Source organism: Eptesicus fuscus, chromosome 4 (genome assembly GCF_027574615.1).
Source record: "Eptesicus fuscus isolate TK198812 chromosome 4, DD_ASM_mEF_20220401, whole genome shotgun sequence".
In the NCBI taxonomy this organism is placed as follows: Eukaryota; Metazoa; Chordata; class Mammalia; order Chiroptera; family Vespertilionidae; genus Eptesicus; species Eptesicus fuscus.
In genome coordinates this window covers 13,319,820-13,332,920 of record NC_072476.1, presented here as the reverse complement: position 1 = coordinate 13,332,920, position 13,101 = coordinate 13,319,820, and the positions used below count along the sequence as shown (strand labels likewise).

At 39.3% G+C, this 13,101-nt stretch overlaps 1 protein-coding gene across 3 annotated transcripts in view; it reads left to right on the top strand.

Moving 5' to 3' along the window:
* The window catches only part of CREBBP (CREB binding protein), a 148,921-nt gene that overhangs the window by 120,907 nt on the left and 14,913 nt on the right, over positions 1-13,101 (top strand). For 2 of the 3 annotated variants that reach the window (XM_008141649.3, XM_008141650.3), the window contains 4 exons: positions 4,748-4,828; positions 6,467-6,523; positions 9,383-9,460; positions 9,775-9,842. In XM_008141649.3, coding sequence (XP_008139871.1) covers positions 4,748-4,828; positions 6,467-6,523; positions 9,383-9,460; positions 9,775-9,842 — 284 coding nt within the window. Of the gene's footprint in view, positions 1-4,717; positions 4,829-6,466; positions 6,524-9,382; positions 9,461-9,774; positions 9,843-13,101 lie in introns of all 3 variants that reach the window. The other variant, XM_054714672.1, reaches the window with a different exon arrangement.

The window sequence follows — 13,101 nt, the reverse complement described above, 5'->3', positions numbered from 1 at the left end:
TTCAGGTTTTCCAAGTGGTAGGTATGCTTGAGAAATATTTACCATTCTCTTCAAATGTTGATGGCTTACAAAGAATATATCCCCTATCTTAAGTAAAGGGGAAATGAAAATATTACTTTTTATTGGGGATTGTTTTGAAAATTAAGCTATTTGCATTCATTGTTTTAAGTGGCCTCATGTTGCTATAGCATGAGGGCATTATGTCTTGAAGCACAGGTTGTAAATCTTGGTCAGATTTAGTTACATTGCCTCCATTTTATGACTTGGCAATTAGATTCTTTGTGACCACAAAGAAGCTTCATGCCTAATCTTCATCTTTAATTTCAAATATTAAATGTCAACATTAGGACTTGTGATGTTTTAATTATTTTGATCTTGTTTGCTTAGTAATAGCTTACGTTCTAATATTTTGAAGAAGATAAGTAGAGAGGTTTTTGTTATTTGTTTAGGGGTACATGTACAGGCTTTGAATAATTTGGAATTTTGAAATTATTTTTCTTCCAATTTATGTTTTTAAGTTATTTTAATTTTATATATATATATATATATATATATATATATATATATATACCCATATTCAATATTATTAATGACTTTCATCAAAATTCTACTTTAAAAAACTTTTGACCTAAAAATGTTTCCAATAAAGGTTTCTAAGCCTTGCCTAGCTCACTCAGAATTTAATTTCTGTCTTAGCTTGCCCTTCTTTCAATAGAAGCATTTTAAGACAAAGTTTGAAATGATACATAGCCCTTTTTTAATGGGATCTCTCCCATACTGACAAGTGTTGTGGAAGTTCTGGTCCATCCATTTACAATCTTAGCTTAGTAATCTTCAGCACATCCCATAATGTATATGTATCAAGCTTAACCTTCTTATTTGTGATATGGGCACAGTAACACCTTCCCTGATGGTCTCAGTTATCAGTCTTTAATGAAATAATGAATAGGAGTTCACTTTGGAAACTTATATGCCAAGCAAAATAAAATTAAGAAATTTTAAGAGAATAGGTTAAAATTAACTATACCCTGAAAAACACCCCTGCTGGTAGGTGCCGGTTTGGGTATAGAAGGAAGAAAAGACAACAGATTGCTTGCCACCATCTCTGAAGTTTTGGGACCTTTTCATTATTGGTTTCATTGTGCCTGAGTCCTTTGAGACCCTGTCTTTGCTAATTTGCACAGATTTTGGCCATATTTAAGTTGAGAGCAAATAAGTTAATAATTTGATAGCATCAGGGTACACTACTTACCCATTGGAGGAGGTTATTGATGGAGTGCAAATAGAATTGTTTTGAAAGTTTTGAAATGTCCAATTGTATTTCTATATAAGTGTAGGAATACTACTTCTCAGCTTAATCTCATAAGATGTTCTTTCTAGAATACTGACCTTGAAGAGGTTAACATGTAATTCTAATAAAGCAGTAGCCTAATTCTGTGTTGGACATTTTAACTGCTTGCATTTTTACTGTGCTGTTTTTATGAATTATTGTTTTGACACTTATAATAAATTGTTTGGGCACTGAAACAATAGGAAATCCTAGAGGCCATTTAAACAAGTGAAACTAATATATAAACTAGAGTGTGGTTACATTTCACCTGTTTCCATACTTTAAAAATTTGAAAGAAACTCATGTTGGGGAAACTGTTTTATAGATTTTCCCATTATTATCTGTAGGTAAGATAGATACTATCTATAGATATCCCTGCTATTTGTATATACTGATATGGTACTTAAAACAATCTGCATTTGAAAATTTACTCCATACATTAAATTATCCTTACAGATAAACTGTGCAGTTACATTGTGCTAATGTTAGGTACCCAGATGTACATCATCATCAGATTATGTGAAGTATTTCTCCTTTATAATTCCATGTTCATCAAACTGCTTCCTTCACACAAGGCAGAATGTCAACTAGGCTGTTAACAATGAAAAGTGAATTTCTGAATCACTTTATATTTCCAGGGTGAATAAAGTTTGGACTAGATAATAAGATATTTTCACCCGCTCATTGCCAGGTGGTTGCATTGACTAGATGGGTGCCCATGCTCCCTTCTGTGGGCTGTGGTAATTTCTCAGAGGGTATTAGAGTGAGTCCCTGGGCCCTCTTCATCTCTCCTCTAAAACCTCAACAGATTTGATTCTCCAATGTCCCTGGCATTGCTTTGGGACAGGCACTAGCATGAGTTAATTCTCTGTCTCTCCCAGTTACTGATCCTTGAAGTTTTTCAGGGATGGGAGTTAGTTACTCGTAGAGCATAGGTTTCTGCAGCCATTTAGCCATCGATTTGTCTCAGGCCAGTTTCCTTCATTGGAAAATAATGGGTTTATGATTCTTGTTTCCTGAATGTTGCTGGACTTGATGTCCTGCTTGAACAAAAGCTAAGAATTTGTCCAGGGTTTAAAATCATTTATGCTCACATGTAATTATTGCGGCAATTTCATTTCAAAATGTGTTCGAAGTTACTCTTCTCGTTAGTCCATAGTGGCTGTGTGTTTAATCTTAAAATGAATTGGAACACTCAATTTCTAGTTTTATTTTCAAAAGGGAAATATTTTGCATGGAGGGGATATCTTCTTTGCCTATTGTTCTGGTTGCCACTGAGTTGGTTTATAGTTTCTGTACTTTCATTCTTTCCTGCCAAGTGATGATCATGTCCTCCACATGAAAATTCTTTCACTACATGATTTCAAGGCTCCATAGGAATATTAACAAAATAGTGAGTAGCCAGAATATTGTTGAAGTTCATTCAGGAAAAAAAACAAAACATAATATACAGGTATGGGCAAAGGTAGGTTAAATTACCAGCCATCGTTAACTAAAAAATAAATCATAGGTGAGGCTATGAAATAATTATAAGACAAATAATATAATAATTAATAAACACATATACAATAATAAACATTGTGTTTTGTGTACTTATAACTCTAAACCTACTTTTGCCTACCCCTGTATATATTTTAAAACAGCAATGTTAATCTGTTTCTGGTCAGAGTTTTAATCTTGGCAGAATTCATTAATTGACTTAGTCCTAAATAAACAGGTCCCAGCAAAAACCTTTCATTAATCCAGTTGTTACCCACAGGGAATCTGTCAAGTTCCTCATCAACATACTGAAAAATTGTGTAATCTTGGGGTGTGTGCATGCTCTCAAGTTTTATGCCTTTAATATACTATGTATTTAGCCAGTAAAATATAGCAGTCAAAATGTCAATGTATTTAATTTAGGTTAGAATTAGGACTTGTAGAGGACCTATTTTAGTAATGAAGACAAACTGACCAGGTGGTGTCTGACTCTCAGTTGTTTGTAGCTGTGCATGCGTGCGTGTGTGCGCGTGCGTCCACGCGCGTGTGTGAAACTACAAGCTGCCGCATCTCCTTCTGTACTCTTGGTTCAGTGTGGCACTCCAAGTCTCGTCATAGTGTCTTTAACACTAATCCTCTTGGCATCTTGTAGACGTAGTTTTGAGCACTAAAACCGCATTTTATTGTGCTGCTGTTGCTGCCTTATACTCATCCTTTTTGCTTGTATAAGTCACATTCATTCAGCTTGTTGTTGTTTTTTTACAGTATTGTGTGCCCATCTTGTTTTATGCAGCATCAGCCTGCATTTTTGTTGATTTCTCATTCATGTCCTTTCCAAACATTTAATAGTTTTTATTTTAATTATTCTTATTTGATAGCTTGAGCTGAGGCTCTGTATTATCTTACAAGAAATTGGGGTTATGGATAATTTCTCAAATGCAGATTGTGCTTTAAAGATTTAACTTTCTAAATTTGCTTAACTTGGATTGTCACCAAGTCAGAGCAGTCAATCACTGAGTATCTCAGATTGATGAATGATTGGTCCCAGTACCAAAAAGTTTAAGTCAAAGCTTAGAATTGAATTTTAAAAGTCTTTAACATTGTTTGTGGATTTATATATATTGTATTGTTTATACAATATATCAGTTTTTTTCTCTGTATATTCTTATTGATAAATGGCTGGAAAGTCTTTGACCCCTATTGCATTTCTGTTAAATGTTTGTCTAGAAAATGGATTTGGTTTCATTTGTATTATAACCCAATTAAGTGATTAACATGAGAAAAAAAGACTAGAAAAAAATTAAAACCAGTTTTGAGTGCTGAATATTTTTATACCTTTAAAGATCTGGCTTAAAAACCAGAAATAAAATCTCTGAATTGCTGTCAAGCATAAATTTTCCATTTTGGAAAAAAAGCATTTTCAGTTTAAATTGCTTTTTTAAGGCCTTTTGTCAGACTGTTTTGTTCAAAGTAAATTTTTTCCATCTCAAACCCTGAAATTGTATTTGATTTTTCTCTAATACAAAATTCAAACTTCTAAATTTTAAGCTCCTTACAATTCTAGTATTAACAACTCCTTGCAAACATTTGCAACTTGGAGCTGAACCAAGCCCAGTCGTTGTTAGTGATGATGGCCTGTGATGTGTGCAATGAGACCGAATGCTAATCAATGCTTTGCCTTGGCTTTCTGCTCTGTGTTGTCTTGGTGTTTGCGTCTTACCTCTATGTCTGTGCTATTTGTTCCCTTCCCTGTTCTCTAATCCTGCCCTTCCCAACCTGCCCCTGTTCCTCTCATTGTTCTCACTGACCCATCAATCAACCAACAACGCCCCCCCTTCGTCGTGGTGATCTGCCCTGCTCTGATTGGTGGCTTCGTTGCTTGGGTGGCTGTGTGTTATGATGGACCAGTTCACCCAAGTATGGCCTTCTTGCTGACAGGTATCATTTTTGTGAGAAGTGTTTCACAGAGATCCAGGGGGAGAATGTTACCCTTGGTGACGACCCTTCACAACCCCAGACGTAAGTACTATCCTGTCATTTTTCTTGGGAGTGACTCTTAATTGTTTTTGTCTCTTGTCCATGAGTAAAAAGGAAGCACTACTGCTGTTTTGACTTGTGTGTAGTATATTTTCTCATATTAATTATGCTCACATTCATACTTTAACATGTAGCTGTTTGAGCTAAACACCAGTGACACTTCCATGTTCTTCCCTCCATTCGGTACAGTGGTGTTCAGAGCCGCACCATGCGGTTCACAGGTCTCTCTCAACCTTGCTCCAATTCTTCTTTTAAAACACTTGGCTTTTCCTAGTGGCTGCCACCCTCCATTTTTGGAAGTTATAAATTTTCAGTACACCTAAGAAACCAGATAACCCTATCCACAGACTGGCAGTAGCAAAAAATGAGTTTCATGTACCTACTTTCATCCTTTAAGTTGTGAAGCTAATAGAACACAGATAATGAGCTCCCAGAATGTAAATGTCTCCTTCTTTGCTGGAAACTTGACTCTTGCTCACTAGGTCCAATTTAGACAGGCCTGAGTTGGCCCTTTCATTCCTTCACTGAGTCCACCTTTTGGTCCCAATGCCTGTCCTCTGTGGTCAGCTCATTTATATGCTTGAGAAACATAAAAACCTGCCAGCCACCATGTCTGCCCAGGACTACCAGTGTTCTATGGTTCTCTCTTTTCTCTGGACTCTGCCATGATTCCAACCACGCTGGCTACTCTGCTAGTGTGATGTCCCCCCCACAGGCAACAGGGCTTCACACTAACCCAGTTTCCAGCAGGGTAGGACACTTAGTCTGCAACTCAAGGCTACTTTATTCAAATGCAAAATAAACCATGGCCACTTACAAATCAAAATGACAGATATTCTAACCTATTTGATTTACTTTTCTATCCCTTGTCATCTTAATCTTTTGGTCCTATTACATGATTAATAATTGGATTGTATAATTATGGGAATCAAAAGTCATTCACATATATACACTGATCATAACAAAAGGACAATAGAAACCAAATACTCGGCCCTTTAAGAGTAAAATATCCCCACATAGATGCTGACCTTCTGTCATTGAGGGAATATTATACTTAAAAGAATTGGTCCTGGCTAGGTGGCTGTTTGTTGGAGCATTGTCCTGTACACCAAAAAGGTTACAGGTTTGATTCCCGGTCAGGGCACGTAGGGGAGGCAACAGATCGATGTTTCTCTCTCATATCAATGTTTCTCTTTCTCTCTCCCCCTCCTTCTCCCCCTCCCTCTTTCTCTAAAAATCAGTTTAAAAAAAGAATTGGTTACACCAATATCAGTTAAATTTAGTAGCCAGTCACCATATAGATTTGATTGAAAATTAACAAGTTTGAAACACAATTTTGCCATCGTATTTTTACTAGTCTTAGTTAAATCTTGTAATAAGTGCTGATGATAGTTAGGAGGAAATGTTCCGAGAATGATAGAGAAAATTAAATGGTGGTGCTTTCTGTAGAACTGAGTTTTATATGTTCATGCCATCATTGCATCTACTTGAGATTTTAGCTATTATTTTCCGTTTGAAGAACTAGTTGCAAAATAATATTCCAGAAACTATAGTTTATACTCAACAGATCAATTAAGTTAATTAACTTTTTTTTTTTTTTTTTACTTCTTTTTAAACAAGGACAATTTCAAAGGATCAGTTTGAAAAGAAGAAAAATGATACCTTAGATCCTGAACCGTGAGTATATAGCTATTTCTTTCTTTTAGATTTTAGTTTCAGGTCAAGAACAGTTCCTCCTTATGATTGAGTTGTGGGAGAAGACATTGTAAATGCATTGCCCTGGGTGGAATTTTATTGTGTGAAGTTATTTCATATATGAATCCTTCTTTAACTCACACTAAATATGTATGTCTCTGTAACATGCTCTTCAGGTACTGAATTTCAACAAGATTTAGGTAGATGTTTGTTCAAATAGAACCTCTCTAATAAGTTGGTCATTGGTGTTTTTAAGAAGCCATTTAGTGTGAATCTTTAGAAAACAAAGGTAGGAATATTTGGTAGAGTAGTGCTAGTATCATTTAAAGGGAAATTTTAGAAAGAAAACCTCTTAGAAACCACTTTCTAAAAATAATAAATGGGAAGCCTGGTGTATGTTCTTGCCACTGTCTTTGGTATGGTATATTTTCAAAGGCCATTGTCAGATATTTGACTTTCCTCCAGTGCTCAGTGAGAATGCTGTGTTTGCAAAGTTTGCTCTGTGATGGCCCCTAAAGAGGCTTCAGAACTCCCTTCAGTGTGACGACCCCTACAGGTCCCCAAAGCCGAGTCCTGAGACCAGCCCAGTGTGTGGAGAGGCCCATTGTGTTCTACCGCTGTGCTGAATGCACTTTCAGAGCTGCTCAGTGAGCGCAGGCTCCAGCACCATTTGATGTTTGGTGAACGTGACTGTGGTGCATCCAGAGCTGAGAAACAGGTCCTCCCCTCTCTTGGCTCCAAACCCCTAGCTTTAGTGAGGCCTATTGATACAGTGGAGGAGACAGACTTTCCACCCAGACCTCATATTGAAACCTGACTTTACATTGAGAGCTTACTTAATCTCTCCTACTAGTAGTGCACAGGCTGGGTACACATTGAATACAAGAACTCCAGCCTGAGCATAGTGCCTGGTGCGTGAGGAGGTGCCTCCCCGGATCATTAATGACCAGTGAATTATTTGTCCAGCTCCCTGTTCACGTTATGTCCTCCCCTTCAGTTTTTCAGATTCACTGTGATTTATGTTCATTTTTAACTTCAAAAATACATTACATTGGAATATTCATTACTAGGTGGGAGCTCTGTCCGTCAGTACAAGAGACAGATGGATCATAGCACAGATAGCAGGAGGTAGTAAGGTGGTCCAAAGGTGAGGGGCCCTGTTCCTGGGCATGACGGCATTCCAGAGAAGGTGACACTCATCTGGAATCAGGTGTTGAGAAATGGGAAGAATATTCTATACACAAAGGAGTAAAAGAACATAGGATGTTCAGCAACAACATCGGTAAGCTCAAGTGGTTGGTAGGTAGAGCATGTGGATGGAGCCCCGTGTGATGTGGAGGAGAGGCACTAGGTGCAGGGCCCCTTACACAGTTCTTTGACCTGTAGGATTTCTCCTGAGTGTGCTAAGGAGGTTTGGAGGGACATCATTGGCTTCTGTTATGGAAAGATTATGCTGGATTTGTGAATAGATTCAGTGGAGAGGAAGACTTTGCTCCCTAGTAGGGGAACTAGTTAGGAGACTCAGAGGAGCAGCTTAGGCAGGAGGTAGAAGGCCGACCTGAACAGCCTTCTGGTGGAAGAGACCACACTGCAGGGTGAGGAAAGAGACCACACTGTAAGTGGTGGCTTGGGTAACTGCATGAATAAAAATGTAGGAAGGGGAGTCATCCAGTTGGTTAATAATAGAAGGGGAGAGAGATTGAAATTCAAAATTGATAAAATGGGGTCTAGAACAAATACCATATTTTTTTACATTCCTCTTCCCTGACATAGGAGGGAAGGGTTGAGAATGGGGTGTCTTTGGAGCAGGCACAGAAGCTGAGAGAGAGATTACTTGCTGACCTTTTAAGTTCTTAACCCAGGGATGAGCTTAACTGCTGAAATTTCAGCTAAGGAACTTGTTGACAGTGATGAGGCACTTGAGGGAGTGAAGGTTCAGAACAACACCAGATAGAATGGCGGGAGCAACACAGCATGGGAGTGCCATTTAATGGTGCTGCGGTTTTTTGCACAGTTTTGCATGTGTCTTTTTCCTCCAGTAGAGCAGGAACAGAGAAGCTGGGTAAGGCTTGATTTGTGGTTTAAGCCTTGCTCAGCAAGGACAGTGGGAAGATCAGGGACTTGATCATGTATCCGGTAATAGGGCTCAGCATCCAGACTGATTGGAAGAGCCTGAACCCACTTTCTTGCCACTTAACACTTCCACCAGTTGTGATAATGCTAAGGGAGTGGCTAAAATACAGGTCTTGACCTTCAAGTACGTTGGCAATTTAAGATTTCCAGGTGAGCTTGGGTGGGGTCTGCAGTAGAGGGCAAGAGGCTCAGTGCGTCCCCTTGCTTTCCAGTGTTTACTTGAATAAGGACTATCATTTACTAGTCAGTTTGGAGCTTTCCACCTTTGTGACTAACTCAGAACAGACACTTCCTGTGCCTGGGCCTAAGAATAAATGTTTATAATATTGAAAGTATTGTTCTCTATTACTATTAGTGTGCACTTACCTGGAGCAAGTGTTAGTCTTCAACATGTATAGTACTGTCAGAAATACTGGCCCATAAAATGTGCCTTTATCATAGCACTTTTTAAAAGTAAAAGTTCATTCCTAGTTGCAAAGGAGATTGGGAGAAGAGAGGAATGAGGCATTTGTACAAAGAAGGGTTCGAACTTTTCCCACAGAAAATGTACTGATGCATTTTTAAAATATGGCTGAATCAATCAACAGGTGTATTAATACCAGATGCTCAAAGTAATCAAGAGGACAAGAGAACATAGTACACAAGCTCCTACAGACCACTCTGTTTTGTGGTTCCCTGTGCATTCAGTGTGCTTTCTTTGTCTTCTAGTTTTGTTGATTGCAAGGAGTGTGGCCGGAAAATGCATCAGATTTGTGTTTTACACTATGATATCATTTGGCCGTCAGGGTGAGTAATTTCCTGTGATCTTGGGAAAAGGAAAGCAGTTTTGCACAGCGTGGAGGGGAGGGTGCCTGCTGCTGCATTTCATTCATTGTTGTCAGCAAGAATTCAGCAATTACGATAGATGGCAGTTGGTCCTAAGTTTTAAGTCTTAAGTGTTTGCCTGCTTTAGGAATTATAGAATCAAAGCAGTCTGCCTCTTCACTTTTGTATAATGATGCAACTTAAACAGCCAACAAAGTATTCTAATGCTGCATTTCACTAGTTTGGCAACATATACTGTTTTGTATAATCTAATCACACCCATTATGTTTTTGCAGCTTTGTATGTGACAACTGCTTGAAGAAAACTGGCAGAACTCGAAAAGAAAACAAATTCAGTGCTAAGAGTAAGTTATGGAAGGATTTCTTTTTCCTGGTCTGTACATTGTAGAAACTTGTATAATTATCCCAGTTTTCCTTTGGTTCCTCTCAACACGTGGCTTTGTAGATGACCTGTCCAACATTTTTTTATCTGTGAGTTTGTTTTCTAATACTTTGTATTTTTCTTGTCTTCCCCTTAAAGAACCATTTGACCTTACCATGATATCAAAGTCAGCTTTTTGCTCAATCCATGTTTTAGATGCAAGTGTAGAAAGCTTAGATACATTGTAAACATTGTGAGTTCTAAAGAGAAAATTTGTCAGCAGATCCTTCTTAAGTAGCTTAAAAATAAGACCTCCCCCAAAACACACACACACACACACACAGTTGTTCTGTCTGAGCGACACACTCAGTCTTGGGGCCAAATGTGGGCAGCCACTTGCCCATCACCAGGTGTGGACCCTGCTGTTGTGAGGAGTGACCCTCTCAAGTTCTTGAGAACCGGCCGCCATCCATCCAAGACTGGTAGGAGCCTGGTCTGCACAAAGACTTGGGAATGTTGCTGCATTTAGAGTGGCTGCTGGTATCTCTTTATGATATCTGTCTGTAGCTACTGAAAGTAACTTTTCATAGATCAGATTTTTTTTATAGATCTGTGTACAATACGTAACCTTTGTCCACTTGATTCTCAAGTACTGGGGGCACCTTCCACAGCATGGCATTCCCAAGCTGTCCTTTTGCTAAGTTAATAGGGAACCTGAGTAGGAAAGCCACCTACAGTGGAACCTTAAAGTGCACCTTCCCAGTACTCCCTGCAGCAAGATAGGTGACTAGCACACAGCTCAGGGTGTCTCTAACAAGAGCCAGGTCATCTGAGGTGCTGGGAGTAGAAGAGAGATGCTGGGGGAAGTAGGGGACATGAAGCAGGCAAAAAGGAAGTCATTCCATAGGCTTTCAAGTCATTGTCAATTCAAGTTCAAACTCTGTAGTTAATAAAATCCATAGTTATAACTTAAACTTACTTTTATAAAATGTTTTGAGATACTTAGAAACTCACTGGCTACTGTAATTTTTATTGTTGAAAGTATTACACATGTGTCCCCTTTTTTCTCCCATTGACCTCTTATTGGCTACTGTAATTTTTATTGTTGAAAGTATTACACATGTGTCCCCTTTTTTCTCCCATTGACCTCTTATTGGCTACTGTAATATTTATCTTTAGATTAGGGTTTCTCCACTGAGCCACTGTTGACATTCGGGACCAGATAATTGTTATGATGGCTGTCCTGTGCTTTGTAGGATTTTAGCAGCATCCCTGGCTGCAGCCCACTAAATATCAATAACCTCCATCCTCATGAGTGGTGAACATCAGAAATGTCTCCAGACCTTGCACAGATGTGCCTTGGGGGAAGTAGTTGCCTCTACCTTAGGGGGTCCTCTACCTAAGTTGCTGACTAAAGCAACACTTGCTTAGGCCAGAGCTTCAGTGACCAAACTAAATTGCCAAGAGAGCTAGACCTCACCAGAAGAGCAACTTCAGCTGGAAGGCACAAGGGTGAGGTGTAGGGGGTCACAGAAGAGCCAAGAGCTGGCCCGGCTCTCATCTCACCCCAAGTCCAGAGAATGATAGAGAAAGACACATGGACCTTTGGTAGATGGAGCTTTAGTGTTTAAGATATAGAACATTTGCTTACAGAAAAGGATCTTAGAAGTCTAGTGTCACCACTTGTGTTTCGAGTTTTTGTATATCACAAAGGAAAGTTTGCCTCATTCATCTTTGCACTGAGTATTAGAAATGTCTTTCAACTGGTAGTCAGTGAATGATAGTCACAACTGACCATCCATCCAGAGCCACTTCCCTACCTTATACCACACACACGATTCAATTTCAGATGGTTAAAGGAGAAGGAAACAACTGCAAGTGAACTCTCAAGGTCACAGTAAGAGTATTTTTCCTGTGCTGGGTTATAAAAAACCTTCCTAAAAAATAAACCCAGAGTGAGAAAGCAATAAGATGAAGGATTTGATCACGTAAAGAGAAAAGCGCCCCCTGACCCCCCAATCTGGGAGAAAGGCCTACTGCATAAACACTGAGAGACCTGAAATACACCTCCATGTGTGCATCATATGGATGAGAATCACCCTGCTTTCACTCCGGGGATTTGAAGAAAAAAGTAAAGACCTAATTTTAAAGGTCCTTTGGTTTGCTATTTGAAAATCATAGTGTGTGGGTCATATTTTCAGAAGGTAAGGGGATTCCCTCACTATGGTGGCCCTTCTTAGTTGTGTCCTCCCTTCTGGATTGGAAACTCCTCATGAGGGAACAAAACGTACTCAGCAGCAGCATGCAGGGGCAATGGGAGAACATGGGCAAGAATGTGAGACTTTTCTTTAGGGGCTTCACAAAGAACAGACGAGATGGCCTGTGCCTTACAGCTAATGCTGCATTTCTCAGGATAGCTGTCTCAGGTGTGGGATGTGCGGAATTGTAAGGGGTCCAGAGTATGACCACACAATTGTGTACAGGGTACATCTTCATCAGCATGTGAAATAGATCACAAATTCACTCCCCTGCATTTTTATAGCTTTTCAAGTTTTTATTTTCCTGTGTGTTTTTTATTTTATTGCCACTGTGGAGTTTTTCTTTTTAAATCATTTTTCTTGAGGCATAACTTCTATATCAAAAGAATTCCACCATTGGTATTTTATCACAGAAAAATGGAATTAAGAAAGTTAGTCTAAATTTTCCATATATTTCTTGACCTCAGTTAGGAATCTTCTAAAATCCTAAATACCTTTTTAAAAACATTTCTTATTGTTGTAAATATTTTTTAAATCAATAAGTATAAAGAAGAAAACTTTAAAATCCCATTATCCTATCTAATAAAGAGGAAATATGCTAATTGATTACCCCACCCTCAAAGATGGCGGCGCCCACAGCCACAAGATGGCAACGCTCCTGCCTCCGGAGTCCCCCAGTCCCCTCAGCCCCACAGCCGCCCACGGCCGCCTGAGGCTTAGGTAACCAGGGCCAGCCGAGGCTTGCACTGCTGGCAGTGGCAGCAGCAGAGGTGTAATGGGGTGTTGCCTTCCCCTGATTGCCAGATTGCTCCCGCCCCTGAGCGCTCCCAGACTGTGAGGGGGCAGGCTGGGCTGAGGGACACCCCCCTCCCTCCAGTGCATGAATTTTCATGCACTGGGCCTCTAGTCCTATAAAATAAGAGAGGAATATGCTAATTATCTGTTACACCCTGAGGCGTAAAGACCAACTGCATAATGACCAGA